Here is a 17,067-nt window from a genome sequence, read left to right as displayed (position 1 = left end):
TGTGGTATTGTTATACTTACTACATCTACAAATGTAACAAATCCAACAATACACTGTCATAATTTTTACTTTATATAATTTTATGTCTTTCAAAGAAGCTAAGAGAAGAAAGGAAAGTGAATACACATCTTAATACTTGCTATACAGGCTAAGCAACACTGATCTGAAAATATGAAATGCTCCAAAATCTGAAAGTTTTTGAGTGCTGACATGATGCTATACGTGTAAAATTCTATACCTCACTTCATGTGACAGGCTGCAAATATTATTTAAAATATTGCATAAAGTCACCTTCATGCTATGGATATTAGGTGTGTAGGAAACATAAATGAATTTCATGTTTGGACTTGTGGCCCATCCCCAAGATATCTCAATATATAATATATAAATATTATATATATAATATGTATATTTATAATATATATATATGCACATATTCCAAAATTCAAAAAAATCTTAAATAATTCTGGTCCTAAGCATTTTATATAACAGATGGTAAAACTGTATTAACATTCTTATTTATCATTTCTGGTTCTCTTCATTTGTTCTTGTGTATTTGAGTTACCATCTGAAGACATTTTCTTAGCCCAATTCAGTTTTGATTCCCACCACCTCATTTGTACAGTTATTAGTATATATATTACATTTCTATATGTTATAGGCCCAATGATATCTGCCTATCGTTTTATAGAATTGCTTGTTAAAATCATTTAAGAGAATAAAAGTGAGAAATAGACATCATACTGTCTTATTAGAGCACTCTCTCTCTTTTTTTTTTTTTTTTTTTTTGAGACAGAGTCTCGCTTTCTTGCCTAGGCTAGAGTGAGTGCCGTGGCGTCAGCCTAGCTCACAGCAACCTCAAACTCCTGGGCTCAAGCGATCCTGCTGCCTCAGCCTCCCGAGTAGCTGGGACTACAGGCACGAGCCACCATGCCCGGCTGATTTTTATATTATATATATTAGTTGGCCAATTAATTTCTTTCTATTTTTATGGTAGAGACGGGGTCTCGCTCAGGCTGGTTTTGAACTCCTGACCTTGAGCAATCCGCCTGCCTCGGCCTCCCAGAGTGCTAGCATTACAGGCGTGAGCCACCGCGCCCGGCCGCACTCTCTCTTTTTTTAAATGTGGTTTAAATTATTATCTGGGATCATTCTCAATCTGAAGAACTTCCTTCAATATTTGTTTTTTTAAAGGGAGGTCTGCTAGCAAGAAATTTTCTGTTTTTGTTTATCTGGAAATATCTTTATTTCACCTTCCTTTTTGAAAGGTAGCTTTGTCAAATAAAGATTCCTGGTTGACAGTCCCCCCTCCCTTTGCTCTCTCTGAATGTTATCCCACTGCCTCTGGCCTCCACTGTTTCCTCTAAGAAGTCAACTGTGAATCTTATGGGGGGTTCCCTTGAAAAGATGAATTGTTTTTCTCTTACTGCTTTCAAGATTTTCTCCTTACCTTTGACTTTCAGCATCTTTACTATGATGTGTCTGTGGAGCTCTTTGCATTTATCTTAAGAGTTAGCTAAACTTCCCAAATGTATGGGTTAGTATTCTTTAATAAATTTGGGAAATGTTTATTCATTATATTTTCAAATACTTTTTCTGTTCCATTCTCTCTTCTCCTTTGTCCCACCTATTACATGTATGATGGTGTATTTTGTAGTGTTCTACATTTCTCAAAAGCTCTGTTTATTTCTTCATTTTCTCTCTGCTCTTAAGACTGTATAATCTATATTGATCTATCTTCAAGTTTGTTAATTCTTTCTTCTGCTAGTTCCAATCCACTAGTGAGCCCTCTAGTTAATTTTTCAATTTAGCCAAGCTATTGTACTTTTTAATTCCAAAATTTCCATTTGGTTCTTTTTTATATATATATATAATATTTGTCTCTTTACTTATTTTCTCTATTTGAGGCAACACAGTCATCATACTTTCCTTTACATCATTTCTCATGCTTTCCTTTAGTTCTCTGAATATATTTATAATGGCTACTTTGAAATCTTTGTCTAATAATAATGAATCCAATATCTGATTGCTTTCATTGGCAGTTTCTGTTGCCTGACTTTTTCCCCAGTGTATGGGTATGCTTCTCTGTTTCTTTGCATGTTTTATAATTTTTTGTTGAAATCTGGACTATTTTTTAGGGAAGTCTACTCCTCCTCTTGCCCATTCTGCCCAGGTGATGTAGCCTAGGGCATGCACAGTCTCCATGGAAAGACAATGGTTTTGGCAGGACTCTCTTTGTCCCTTTTCCTGATAACACCCTGCTGTTAAGCTCCACTAACTAATTTCTGTCTAATTGCTGTATTGTTTTTAATAATGCCCTAAGGCATAAATTGCTTAACAGACTGATCCATCAAATTCAGTCTCTTTTGAAAAAAAGTTTATTAGGTCGGTTTTTGAGATTTGTTCTTACCCAAGGGTTCTTTCTAGCTGTCTCTTTCACCAATGCTCTCATACAAACTAGCTGGCCTACAGTTAGCCTGTATCTCCAATAAATTATCAATCTACCTATGGCTCTCACCATCATTTCTACTGTTTTTTGAGAACTTTTCCAAATTCTTTTGCAAATGAAGTCAGTTCCTTTGGGAGAGATTTCAGCTCTCTGTTCTAAGGCCTGATTCTTCCTTGCCCCCATTCAGGCGAAATCTCAGAGGTTTCTCTCTAGTCCTAGGGGCAGGGACAACAGTGCCTATTACTTTCTGTGTGACACACCACTTTAGGAGCTGAGTGTTTATGTTAAGAGGGGCAGCAGCCCCAGGTCTCCCTGGCTTGCTTCTCTTGGGCAACTGGGGTCCCAGTATACTCAGTGGTACTGGACTCAATGTAGAGCCTCTGTTCCACAGCTGGGGTCTAAAGAGAAGAATGGAGACTCTACCTCTAGTCCACACTTCCCTGGAACATAATCTCAACATGAGGTAGTTCGGGCAGGATGAGAAGTGCTGATATCCTCCCTTTCCTAGGATGATAGCCCTCCTACTGGGAGATGGGGAAAGTGGGAGCCATATGTTCTCAGATTTATTGGTGTAGTTTCCACCTTGCTGGGCTGGAAGGTAAAAAGGAGAAAGTGGTCTAATGTTGCTTCAATTACCAGACTCTGCTATTCTAACCAAGTTTTAGTAGATTTTCTTAAATGTTTCTCCATTTGCTATATACTCTTAGGACCATTTCCAATGAATTTAAAAACTGTCCTTTAAAAAATTTTTACCAGTTTTGCTGGGAAGCAGGTCTGCAGAGCTCCTTATGTTGTCATGCCAGAAGTGGAACTCCTCAAGCTACAGGTTCTGACTGGACTTGTCTTTAGTACTCTTGGGCATACACCTAGGAGTGGAATTGCTGAGTCATTTGCTAACTCTAGCTTAATCATAGGAATTTTTTAAACACTGAGACCACAAGGGGAGTCAAAGATAATTTTCCCTGAGCCAAGCATGCAAATATGTGTTTAATATTGCTCTTTCAGCCTACAAAGATAGCAATGCAGAGATGGAGAATTTTGTATCTCACTATGTTGAACATGTGATGCACTCACTAGCCAGATAGGAGCAGCAAAATTTGCCGTCTAAACCCTGTTCTCTTTCATGAAAAAATATTACTATCACCAAAGCAACAGGCTAAAACTTCATACTGTTTGCTCTAACAAATTTTGTATTGTACAGCATAACAGGCTTTCATTGAAATTCAAAAGTATACATATGTTTTCGATGAGGGCAAAATTTCTAAAGAAGAGTTTTAGGGGGGTCTACCTTTGGATCTTCTCCAGTTAAGAGGATGTTACCATCAATAGGGGGATTCTATATAAACATAACACAACATTTTTTGCCAAACCAGGCTTGGGAGCAGAGAAGAACATTTTAATACTGAAATAAATATGGGTTAATAAAAATATGCATAATTTTTTGAGATAAAACAGACTATTTCAAAGAGTTGTTTGAGCTTCCTGCTACCACTCTGGGCACTGCCCTCAGATTCTTCAGGGCATGCACTGTACTCACTTATCTCAGCAGTTAAAAATACATAGATGGAAACATTTAAAAGGCCCCACCTTGAAGAGTCACCTTATAATGATACACACAGCCCCCCCCCCCCCCCGTTTACATTAAAAACCCCTTCAGGATAGAACTATGGCTATTATTCTGCATATTACCAATAAGCTTATTAAAGAATGTTACTCACAGTGGGGATTAAATAAATTATATCTTAAAGCAATCACTGGAAGTAACGTTGATGAGACTGAAAACAAAAGGAGTAAAATCAAAGGATTCTTTTAAGTTTGCCCCCAAATCAGCTTAGATATTCTAGCAAAAACCTGAATAGAAAAAAGTATGCTGACCCCTCACCACTTGATATTTAACAAGTTGCATTTAATACTGGAGTCAGATTGAACAAATATTCTTTAAGAGGTTAATAAGTCTAATCAAAGGAAGTAGCCCTTAAATAAACTATTTCCCTCAAGGAGAGGAAAAAACCCAAACTAAAATAGACTGAAACATGTCAGTTTTTAACCATCTTATCATACTCAACCTCAGGTATTGGCTGGAGTTTATTCTTTAGCCATGATACATACTAATGGATATAAAATAATCCCATACCTTTTGTAACTATCAATTTAACTGATGGGAAAGAATAGTTTCTTAACATGTAAACAGAAAATGAATACAAATAAGCTTATAGACAACTAACCTTGGGGTTCATTGACCAACACCAAGCATTTTAAAATGCCTGGGAGGAGTAGTTCAACTTCACAAATGTCTATCTTAGTTTCCTTGAAGAGTTGAAGGATGAAGGCCAGAATGGATGCTAAGCGGGGAGGGGGCGAGGACCCTTTATACTCAAAGTAGGATTTCCTGAAAAGAAGCAAAATTTTGTTTTTTCTCTTTACAGCTTCAACAGAGCTATATACTTTAAAGATATTGGCGAAATTTACCCTCTATATTAATAAAGTACAATTTTTAAAAGGATATATATTTTACCATGCTATCTTCAAGTATAAGATTTTAGAAGCAATGACTATACATCCTTCTTGTGTGCTGTAAGGGCCAAAGCACAATAGAGACATGAACTAAATTTAAAGCACCCTGCTTTTAAAATGAACTTAATCAAAATCCAAATGAAAGCCTAATTGTTAATTTGTTGTTTTTTTTTCCCTTTCTAATATAAGTCTGATCTCCTCTATTGGCTCCTCAATGCCTCAACATTTTCTCTAATGTCAAATTTGCATAAAGAAATCTCTCCTCACATTTATTTATTTAGGGATTTGGGAGGGGTCTTATTTTTCTAAATAAATAAGAAGACTGTCCTAGGAATTAGCTTCCCATTTCAGCTTTACCTCTTTCCTTCCTCTAATAAGTAATCAGATAACTAATTTAGGATTTAATATCATCTCTTAAGGCAACACAATTTTAGCATTAGAACTCAACAGAGATCATAAGGATAATAATTTGTCTGACTTATCTCTGTATATCCCACCTCTTAGAACAGGTCCTGGCTCATAAGAGGTGTTCGGTGTACATTTATTAATTGAATGAGGGAATTGCTCAATTTCTAAAAACATATAGGCAATATGAAAATTTGTCAAATACAACTAAATCTAAACTAGATGTCCATATCTATTTGCAAAGTAATAATGATTTATCATAATGAGGCATAGAAATCGCCTAAGGATTATAAACTCCCTAAGGGCAGGAGCTATGTCTTAGTAATCATTTCTATTCCTTACAGTGACTTCCAACAAATATTACATATCAGAAGATTCATTCATTTTTTGAGGGCAGGGGTTTTGTCTTTTTGTTCAGGGGTTTTGTCTTTTTGTTCACTTGTAAATTCTTAATGGCTAGAACAAACATTTATTGGGTACCTATGGTATGTCAGGTAAAAGTTTAAGAACAAGAATATAAAGTAAAATATGGTCTCTGAAAGCAAGGGACTCACCCTCCAGTGGAAAAATTAGACAAGAAAAAAAAAAAAGATAATTATAGTGTGACAAGTGCTTTGACTAAGATAAGCACAGAATTCTCAAGAATTCAGAGGAAGGAGCCCTAACTAACTCAGATGAGGTTAGAGAAGCATGGTATGGAAGAAATCACAGGGGGCAATCTCTATATTTTTCTTAAGTATTAAAACAAAATTGTTACATTTTTGGGTCTTTAACTAGTAACTGTGAGAAAAAACATTTCACTGTATACCAAGTAAATAGGAAAGTCAACTAATGTAGCCAGGATCCTAAACATTGGGCTTTAAACAGTTTTATGGATTTAATTTCACTTCAGCACTTACTTAGTTTGTACTAAAATTACTTATAAAATGTTCCAAACAGAGTGGTAAGTTATCACAATCTTTTTGGAAATTCAGATACAAGTAAGGGAAAACTGTCATGTTTCTGAAAATTGAGTCATATGGGGCATATGACTTAAAAAATGGAAAAGACATCCATGGTACACTGAGATACCAGGTATGGGTTTTATAAAGGATAAGTGGGATTTAGCCCAGAAGGATGATATTTTAATGGAGAAAATGGTATGAATAAAGCTGTGGCATAGGAAGCATAACGTATTTTGGAGGGGCAATAACTAAACCAATCTCATTAGGGTCTGTATATGATATCATATGTAATACATTTTGGAAAAGTGAAAGATTGTAGATAGCTAAGGAGCAAGGAAATTTATTCCATAGGCAAAAAGAAGACAATGAAGGTTTAGGGACAGGGAAGTATCATAACGGAATAGTATTTTAGGAAAAGTAATCTGGAGCATTGCTTAGGCTGGTCTGGAAGAAAAGACTAGAGATGGTGAGAGTGGTTAGGAGATTCTCACAATAATCTCTATATAATGTGATAAGGGGAGAGATGTGAAAAGGAAAGGAAACAATCACTTGCCAAAGGATGGGCAAGGAGAGGATGCAAAGAAGATGAAGCTTTTAAACCTGAGTAACAGGACACTGGGAACAGAAAAAGGTCAGAAGGGAGAGAGATTTTAGGCATCAAATTTTGTAAATGAGAAGAGATGGAAATTATTGGGTCATTAAAAAAACAGAAAACTAATACTAGATAAGAATAATATATCACCATAGCATTTTAAAGTTTAAAAAACTAATTTCATATAAAGCTAAATACTTCAGGAAGAAAAAGAAAAGATAATATCTATATTGAACCTTCTAATGTTACAGTTATAGGATATTAAGTTTAGAAGTTTCTTTACAACATATATAAGGAAAATAATAGCTATATAGCAAAAACAAAAGCAACTTAAAGAGGACTGTCTTAGGCTACCATGAACAAATGTCATTTTAATAAATTCTTAGATAACGCTTCTCAGGAAAAAGAGTTTCTAAACTACTAGTATTCTAATGGTTGCCAACATTTTTGAGATGCTGCTTTGTTATGTTTAATAAAGATTCATAATTTGTACATACCACCTACATTTAATATTTCGATATATACCTTATGACTTGTACAATGCATTTCTTTAAAGATGATATTGGTGGAATGGTTGCTGAGTTTCTCAATGCCAACAAAACAGGATGTTGTCCAAGATCAGAAACATATGGCGAAGCTGGAAGAAACCGCCCAATATACTGCTCAATAACATTCCCCAACAATTGATTCAAATAGGCATTTGGATTTTGAGACTGACAACACACGATACACATGCCCTATGGGGGAAAAAATAAGAAATACTAAGAGGTAAAGTTTCAAATAATAAACAATATTAGAAGCTTACTAATGTATTAATAATACTCAGCATTAATACTCATGTCAGAATTTGTAACTTACCACAATAGAAAGGACACCTTACATCATTAATAGGTAATATACATATGAAAATCAGGGAGCTGACCTTAGGTAATACATATGATATGGCATATAACCAAGCATGCGTATCTCTGAGGCATGGACAAAGGAAGCAGGGAGAAGAGTAGGAAGACAAAGGAGACTCTTTCTTCCTCTCATCCTCAGAAAACTTGACTACCACTTCATCATTGGCTACACATGCATGTAATTACAAAGTTATAAAATAAATTTTTAGGCTCCTCTTTTCTAGCTACTGATCATTTTTGTCTAAGATTATAAAATTTATGTTAAAATTTTCCATGTTAAGAAATGTGATAAATTTTTTAAAAATTATAATTAACAAAGGGTGAGGAATACAGAACATTAAGGACTCAGAATGACAAGGTATTTAGAGGTTTTGCTACATCAGACACTGTCCTATGTGCTTTATATTCATTATTTCATTTAAATTTCTCATAAAAGCCATTACATTAGTAATATTGTACCTCCACTTTATAACTAGGGAAACTGAGCTTTAGAGAAGTTAAGAGATTATCAAAGTCACACAGAACTCCTACTGTCTTCTTTAATGTCTCTAGATTTAACCCCCTTCCATTTTGTATGGCAGTTAACAAACTATGTTCATATGGATTATAGTATGTAAAAACACACCCATACCCTGAGAAAAAGAAATGTTTTTCTGCTAAATTACATATTGCTAAATATAGATAACCACGAACACAACAATAAATTATGTTCTAAAAGTTAATTTATAGTTTGGTACTTTGTGATTCACAATGTGTTTTTCCAGAGAAATAGTTAAATATGTTTGTTAAGTTTCCATTTTTAGTCATAAATGGATATTTGCCCAATAAGAAATTTTGGAAGTTTATTTGTAATGAAAAATAGCATAGAATTGTTAAAATAATACCAAATAAACAACTGGGGGGGAAAAAAGACCTTCCCTTTTTCTCCCAACTCTTTTTTGAATGGTTTGGTTAAGGTAAATCATTAAATCAGAAGAGAAGATGAAGTAATAAATAGATACTTTTTGAAAATTCTAGCTGGATACCTTAAAGAAATTAAAGACATAGCTCCAGTTCTGCCAAATGTATAATATACCAATTTTTTAAATTTACCACTTATGCAGTTTTAAGAATTTTTATTAAATGGACTGTCTGGGATTAAAAAGACCACATGGAACAAACGCTTCAGACACTCTTGCTGCCACAACTCGCCTCTTCACCCTCTGTGGGACTGGTAGCTCGGGCTGTGCTATGGCTGCCTCTCCTACCTTTCTGCTAGATGATACACTAAACTTCGTTTTAAACATTATTATGAATACAAATTAGACAACTTGAAACTTCTCAGAAATCTTAAAATTCTGTTCAAAAAAATTCATCTATGAAAGGGAGTGCTTGTTACTTAATCAAAATCCATTTTCCCTTCTTCCTCAGCTTCTCTTGCTGGACCTCAAATTAAGAAGCACTTATCTTTCAATATCAGACACTAATGCAGGGGTCCTCAAACTTTTTAAACAGGGGGCCAGTTCACTGTCCCTCAGACCGTTGGAGGGCCGGACTATAGTTTAATAACAACTATGAACAAATTTCTACGCACACTGCACATATCTTATTTTCAAATAAAAAAACAAATGGGCAAAAACACCTGCATGTGGCCCGCAGGCCATAGTTTGAGGACGCCTGCACTAATGAATAATAAAGTATACCTCCAGCCCCATCCTTTCTCTGAATGACAGATCAATATTTCCAACTGCTTACTGGACATCATGACCTAGATATACCAGAGCACCTCAAACTAAAGCTGCTCAGAAACCAATTTCTACCTTCATCCCTACATCTCCAGAATTTCCCATTTCAGTAAGTAGCACTACCAGATACATAAGCATCTACTCTGGAATGTAGGAAGTATTTCATTTCTTTTTGTTCCTCCACAACATTCACTCAGCAATTACTTTTAATCAGAGTTCCTAAATGTTTTTGAAATTCGCTGTGTGGGCTCTATTCCCACTGCTTTAGTTCAGAATTTTCAGGTCATGTGTGAGTAATTATAATGAACTAGTCAGTGCTTTCCAAGTCTCTAATATAACCTCCATACCAACTATCTTAGATGTTGCCACTAGAATCATTTTTCTAAAATGTAAATATGATGGTCACTTCTACTACTCCACTCGAAATTCATCAACAGTCCCCACATAAAATATTAAGTCCAAACTTCTTAGCATGGCATGTAAAGCCTCCATGATATGGCTCCTTTCATATGAATCTACAGCCACAGCGTGACTATTTGGTTTTCCCCAGTGAGCCATATTTTCTTAAAGCTCAGGCCCTTGTATATGATGCTCCCTCAGAGAGGAATAGCCCTCCAATTCTCACCCAGTCTGCTCTTTTACAACTAATATCCTCTACAGTTTCTTCTCTTACATTTCCTCACCCCCAGTCTTGATTGATAGATAGCTGAGATCTCTAAGGAAAATACTGAACACTTGACCATAAATGTCTGTTAGTCTACCTCCATCAACTTTAAGCTCCTTGAGGGTAAAGATTTTTGCCTTTTTCATCTTTGTTTTCAAAGCCAAACATAAAAGAAATTTAAAATTTGTTCAATGGATGTGCTACACATTGACCTGACATTATAGTACATGATTTTTAAATTTACATTTAGTAAACTATGTTTTAAGGCAAAATTTTGATTAAATTTTAAAAAAATTTTAATTAAATTAAATTTTTAATAAAATGTACCTGGAGATACAAAGGAAGACTCTTTTGAATTGCAGTTAACATAGGTGCAGGCAGTTCCTTCTCTTGCTGTAACACTGTATGTGGCAGCAGTAAACAATCTATGATCCGGAATAGTAATTTTTGGGCTTTAGAGGTAGCAAAGATTTGTGCCCATGATTTAACAAGAATTCCTAACAAAGAAAAGAAGTAATAGCAGTTTTGATTATCTTCTCACCAGAACATTTTGTCATTCCATTAAAAAAATTGTATTTAAAGCACATAGAACCAAATTAAAATAAGCAGTAGGAAGAGACATATACTAGAAATCAAAAAACTTATGTTAAGTCATATAATTCAATAAAGACATAAATTTCTCTCATAGTTCTGGGTCAAGAAAAACATTTTCTAAGCAACTGTCACTTTATATACACAGGTTGAGTATCTCTAATCTGAAAATCTGAAATGTCCCCAAACCTAAAACTTTTTGAGTGTAGGCATGATGCTCAAAGGAAATGTTCATTGGAACATTTCAGATCTTTGGATTAGAGATGCTCAACCAGGTAAGTATAATGCAAATATTCTAAAATCAACAAAAAGCTGAAATCCTAAAAACTTCTGGTCACAAACATTTCAGATAAAACCTGTGTACACTCACACATACAGTGAATTATATTTATATATTATGTGACTATTCAGATTGAATATTGAAATTAATCATATTTCCCTTTTTGCTTTGGCTGCTAGGAAACTCCAGGGTAAATTTACAATCCAACTTTAAAAATACTGTAGGATTATATATTATGTTTTTGTGTTCATACCAATTTTCTCTAAGGTCTTACCATGCTACGCTGCATTTATTTTCTTGATACTCCCATTTCTTTATATTTTTTATTTTACAGGCTGCTTCAATCCAGTTAGCAACCAATAAGAGGTATAACTAATTGTTAAGATAAAAAAAAATAGGATTAGCTGCAATACCGTGGAGCGAGCAATCCCTCGACTTCCTTGAACTTCACTTTTTACATCTTTCAATAAGTTAATATAAACAAAGAAAATTTTGATTCTTAAGGAAAAGAAACAGACTTCTTTACTGCTTGAAATATGGTTTCCTTGATGCTAGAAGTCTGTCAATTGCTACATTTGATGACAGTAAAGCTAAGCAAATGAGTACCCTTTGTTTAAGAAAGTAGTTAAAAGCAGATATATAATTCCCATTAGGATGTATTATTGCTATTGAGGTCTCCTTTATTGAAAAATGAATTTAAAAAGAGATTAAGCATTTGTCCAAATAGCACAATGGTACATATACTGAATAAACTTTTATATTTTATTCCATCTAAAAAAGCAAATAAGATGATAAAATTCCAAGTCATTTTGATCAAACAAAAAGTTTAAAATTCAAGCTCTGGAGGAAAATAAAAATATGCTTATGGAAGAGTATATTGATGTTTAAAAAATACAACCAATTATCACTTCTAAGAACAACAAACAGCAACGTTAATCTTCTGTTATAAAAGAAAGTATAATAATCAATCATAAAGAAACATAATGTTCCCTTAGCAATATTTTAAATAATGCTGGCTTGCTCATTTTTTCAGTAGGCAGAAATTTCAGTATGACAGCAATATAAGAAGAATTTACATTCTAATCAACATTAATATACCCATAAGAGGAACTGCCATCGCCACTGACATTTGAAATGATTGATATCACTGTCAGGTGTCACACAGGTATGTTTTACCTTCCATGTTACCCATGGTATAATACAATAAGATATAACAAAGGGAAAAAGATAACTTTTATTACAGCATATTGTTCTCTAATTGTTCTATTTTATTATTAGTTATTGTTGTTAATCTCTTATTGTGCCTAATTTATAAATTAAACTTTATCATATGTACGTATGCATAGGAAAAAACATATTATACATAGGATTCAGTACTGTAGCTGTTTTAGGCATTTACTGGTGGTTTTGAAACATATCTCCCATGGATAAAGGAGGACTACTGTATTTCGTCTTCTGCAATGGTTAAAATCCTTTGCTGAAGACCTTAAGCTTTATGAGTTCATATAAGGCACAAGTAACATACCTGTTTTACTGCTCCATCAAACCCTTACTTTTTAAAGTTTCAGCAAAGAATATTTGTATGTGTGTGTGTGTGTATGTGTGGGGTGGAGGATATTAAAAATGCAAAAAGGAAATATGAAGAGAAAGAAATTTCTTAGGCCAAAAACTTTGGGAAAGGTTTAAGTACATATGGTAGCTTTGCAAAAAACAAAACAAAACAAAATAAAAAACTATTTTTTTCCTGGCTATAAACATATTATATATTTACTGATGAAACTGAACATACAGAAAAATATTAATATGAAGATAATCCCTCCTATCCAAAGATAACCACTGTAAAAGTTCTTATGCATTTATTTTCTATTCTATGCATAAAGAATTGGGATCACCACAATATGCATTTAAAAACCTTTATAGTTAGAAAGTAATTTTGGTCATTTAAGAATATTAAAAAATATATTAGGTACTATTGCTAGGGTTATAAAATTATTAAATTTCAGATGTATTTGTGTAGTTTATTCTATCTCCTACCTTTAAGCAGCTCTTTAACTGATGTATCCCTAGTTCCCAATCTAGTGCCTGATATATATATATAATATATTATATATATATTATATATATATATATATTTTTTTTTATTCAAGATACAACATGAGGATGAGAATAAAAAATTCAAAAGATATGGCCACTACCCTAAATAAGTTGAAAATTTAATAGGGGCATGTTAAATACACAAATGGCAAACTATTAAAAATATAAGAAAAGGACAGATGAAGTGCAATCAAGAAGATCAAATCTACTTGGGAATGTGGGAAAGAAGGGGAAATCTGGGCCAGCATCCAAGGGTCATGTGTAGAATTTAAATTAAAAAGACAAAAGAGAAAAATGACCAAAGAGACAGATGATCAAAAGGAAAGGGATGGAAGCAGAAAATTATGAGTTATGAAGAATGAGAGAAAAAAACAACAATATACAGAGGAGGGAAGTTGGGGATATTATTGATGCACCATCCCTGCCTTTTCAGAAATTGAGCTACAATTAAGATCCCAGATGTCTTCCTTAATACGAAGTGTGATTTTATTAACAGTTTTGTGCCTTCCACTAGTAGGCCTGCAGCCTTGTAATTGAATAGTAGGGTTTTCCAGTTAGGAACTGGTAAGGTAAGTAAAGCACAAAGTTTCACGGGTTAAGTGTATCCCTCAAGTGATTATGATAAACCCCTATGTACTTTAAAGCAGGTTCAAATTCTCAAATGTTTATATTTGCTCTTTTTCCATTTTGTTCTAAACCTTTAACATGAAGAAAACCTGTTCTACTTTCTAGTGAATAAAAAGTAAATAAATGGGCAGCACTGTAGTAGTATACTATACTCCCAATCACTGAGACCTAGACAAAAGGAAAGAATATAGATCTATCTGCCACTAAGTCAAAAATTAACAAGGCATCAAAACAAAGGCCACCCTCAATTCTTTATGAAGAGAATTCTGCTGCAGGTCTACATATTGATATTCCAAATGTGATTTTGTAGTTCCCAATAAGGCTTTCATATATTTTATAAAATAAAGACATACCCTAAAATCATACATTTAGGTTGGCAAAAATCTAAATCTTCAAACATCAGAAAACTTTTTTAGAGACTAATAAATTTTAAGCCTAAATGTTAAGATATTTACATCTACATTTTACTATGTCAAATTTTTAATACATTCCCACTTAAATTTTCTCTAAAATTAAGATGCTTGAATTGCTATCACTTTCACTACAATCTACATTATCTGTATTTACACATTTTCATTCTCCTTTATCTTTCACAACAAAGATAAAAGGTTTCAGACAACCCAAATCAGGTTTATTCATATGTTCACAAGATTAAAGGGAACAGATAGAAGGTTTTGGCCACAGAGAAATAAAAAACCTAAATTCCATGTAAAAACTTCTAAGGAACTCTTTCTCATTTGCCTTTATGTAGTTTCTATTTTTGGTTAGCAAAATATTTTTTTTTTTTTTTTTTTTTTTGAGACAGAGTCTCGCTTTGTTGCCTAGGCTAGAGTGAGTGCCGTGGCATTAGCCTAGCTCACAGCAACCTCAAACTCCTGGGCTCAAGCAATCCTTCTGCCTCAGCCTCCCAAGTAGCTGGGACTACAGGCATGCGCCACCATGCCTGGCTCATTTTTCTATATATATTAGTTGGCCAATTAATTTCTTTCTATTTATAGTAGAGACGGGGTCTCGCTCTTGCTCAGGCTGGTTTCGAACTCCTGACCTCGAGCAATCCGCCCGCCTCGGCCTCTCAGAGAGCTAGGATTACAGGCGTGAGCCACCGCGCCCGGCCTGGTTAGCAAAATATTTAGTGAACAAAAATATTCAATATTCAAAAATGTTTTAGTGAACAAAAATATTCAAATAACTGATTTCCTAAAGAAAGATGAACTCCATTGTTTAGAACAGGCATAAAAAATACTTCTTTTTGAAAAGAGAATTGAGAAAGATTTGAAACACAAATATCTTTCATGCTGTATTAAATCTCCTCCTCCTAACCTCCTTTATACATAGCAGGCCATGAAAATAGAAAGTAATAGTTTTCTGATTTTTTTAGTACTATAGTATAAATGAACATTTAAAAAAGATCCATTTTAGTTATTTGGCTATTCACAATGTGACTCATAACAGACTGCTAGAATAATTGGTATTGGCATATTTTCTGTATTGGTCATAGCCTTAATATTAACAAAATACTGAGAGGTATAGTATGGCCAGCATGAATTATTTTTAAGCTAGATCACTGTATTTCAGATTACTCTTATGAATATATAGAGAGCAGTGGTTTAGCCAGTATATTCTTATCAACCATGATATTACAGGCTCAATCTAAGGAAATATTACCAGCAAAATAATGTCAGGATACATACCCATCATTCCATAAGTCAGCTGCAGCCCTGCACTGGAAATTTTTTTTCCCAAATAAGGTTTTATATATTTTAATACTTCACCAAGGTATTCTAAGGACTTTGTGACCATGGCAGATTTATCAGAAAGTGTCTGGAGATTCCCATAAGTTATGCCAACAGCCTATAAAGAAAGAAAAACATTTAACTTTCCAAGTTTTATACAATACAGACTTTGAAAAAGATAATTTTCTCTCAACAGATATAATACATGCACACGCCCATTTCTCTTAAATATATTTAAGTCTTTATCCTTTCCAATAAAGATTCATAGAAATTAAAATCTAAGTGAAAAGAACTCTTAACTTTAATAATTAAAATAAAGGTTAAAGGAAGAATTAAAAAATCAATTTGCCAATCATTATTTATAGAAGGTTTGACTCAGCAGTATGAGTGAAAAGAAACATGAAACTGCTGTGTAAGTGGCTAGTCACGAAATCACATCAAGATTTCCAAACAAGTTGGCTCACCATATTTCCCAGTAAATGACCAAGAATTCAAAATCCTCAGATTCCTACAAGGAAAACCTACAAGTAATACAAAATTCTCACAAGTAAAACCTCTATGAAGTTCAGCTTTATTATCTCCCCAGAATTTTCTTTATGAGCCATCTGATGCCAACTTAACTTTTTCAGAAAAAAAAGAATGGGGCAGAGAGGGTAGGGGTGGCAAAATGAGAGGTGGTGGACAGAGAGGTGAGGTGGGGCAGTAAGAGTAGAACAGTGAAGTGGTAGAAGAAGGGAAATAAATGAGAGAATAAACTGAAGAAAGGTAAGAATAAGTCAGAGGTGAAAAGGCACAAAAGAATGAAAAGACGGCTGGCTAAACATGGGTTAGAAAGTGAAGAAAGTAGTAAAATTTTCAAGCCATTGTTGAGAAACTTAAAATGGATTTTGTGATCCAAACTGGACCATGAATGACACCAATACACACAGTGATGTGACTTTTCTTCTGTAACACTCAGCAGACAAGACAAGGGACAGAAAGCAAGTGGGTGCACTGAACTAAGGTTGAGGGTTTGTAGGTGTGACCAAAAGACAAAAGAACTAAGATTGTGAGGGTGTTGGTAGGAGTAGCTGAAGTGAAGCCCAAAGGGTCCTAAGTGAGGTGAACAGGGAGGAAGTGAGGCCTTGAGAGGATGTCATAATGTGATCATTGATGAGCTGCAGGGACAGGTGGTAGCAGACAAGGAGCTTTCAGATACTCCAAGGGAGTCCATGGCTCAGGGTTTAGTCATATAAGGGGTGGATGAAGTAGGGCAGCAGTAAAGACTCTTTGGCTGAGAGGCTACTGGAGAAGCTTTGAAATGAGGACTTAAGTTATCCATGGTGACATTAAAGTTGACCACATTGATAATAAAATGTGAAATGGAAAAAAAGGAACTCAGTGAACCTGAGTGAATGAGATGGGCAGATGAGAACAAGAGATATACCTGATTAATCCCCTTCTTTTCTATTTAGCTCTCTGCCCTTTGTTTTCTACATTTCTTTCCCTCACAAGAAGTTCTCAAACTTTTTGGTCTCAGTTCCCTTTTACACACTTAAAAATTGCGGT

The 17,067-nt window shown here is 34.3% G+C and overlaps 1 protein-coding gene across 1 annotated transcript in view; it reads right to left on the bottom strand.

The window, feature by feature from the left end:
- MMS22L (MMS22 like, DNA repair protein) overlaps nucleotides 1–17,067 on the bottom strand; it is a 130,201-nt gene that overhangs the window by 14,763 nt on the left and 98,371 nt on the right. The window contains exons 19-22 of the mRNA XM_012769428.2: nucleotides 15,478–15,637; nucleotides 10,522–10,691; nucleotides 7,430–7,641; nucleotides 4,675–4,838 (exon numbers count right to left, since the gene is read on the bottom strand). Of these exons, the coding sequence (XP_012624882.2) occupies nucleotides 4,675–4,838; nucleotides 7,430–7,641; nucleotides 10,522–10,691; nucleotides 15,478–15,637 (706 nt within the window). The remainder of the gene's footprint in view (nucleotides 1–4,674; nucleotides 4,839–7,429; nucleotides 7,642–10,521; nucleotides 10,692–15,477; nucleotides 15,638–17,067) is intronic.

Source organism: Microcebus murinus, chromosome 5 (genome assembly GCF_040939455.1).
Source record: "Microcebus murinus isolate Inina chromosome 5, M.murinus_Inina_mat1.0, whole genome shotgun sequence".
NCBI lineage: Eukaryota > Metazoa > Chordata > Mammalia > Primates > Cheirogaleidae > Microcebus > Microcebus murinus.
Note: the sequence above shows the minus strand (reverse complement) of the source record. Positions and strands in the feature narration are given on the sequence as shown.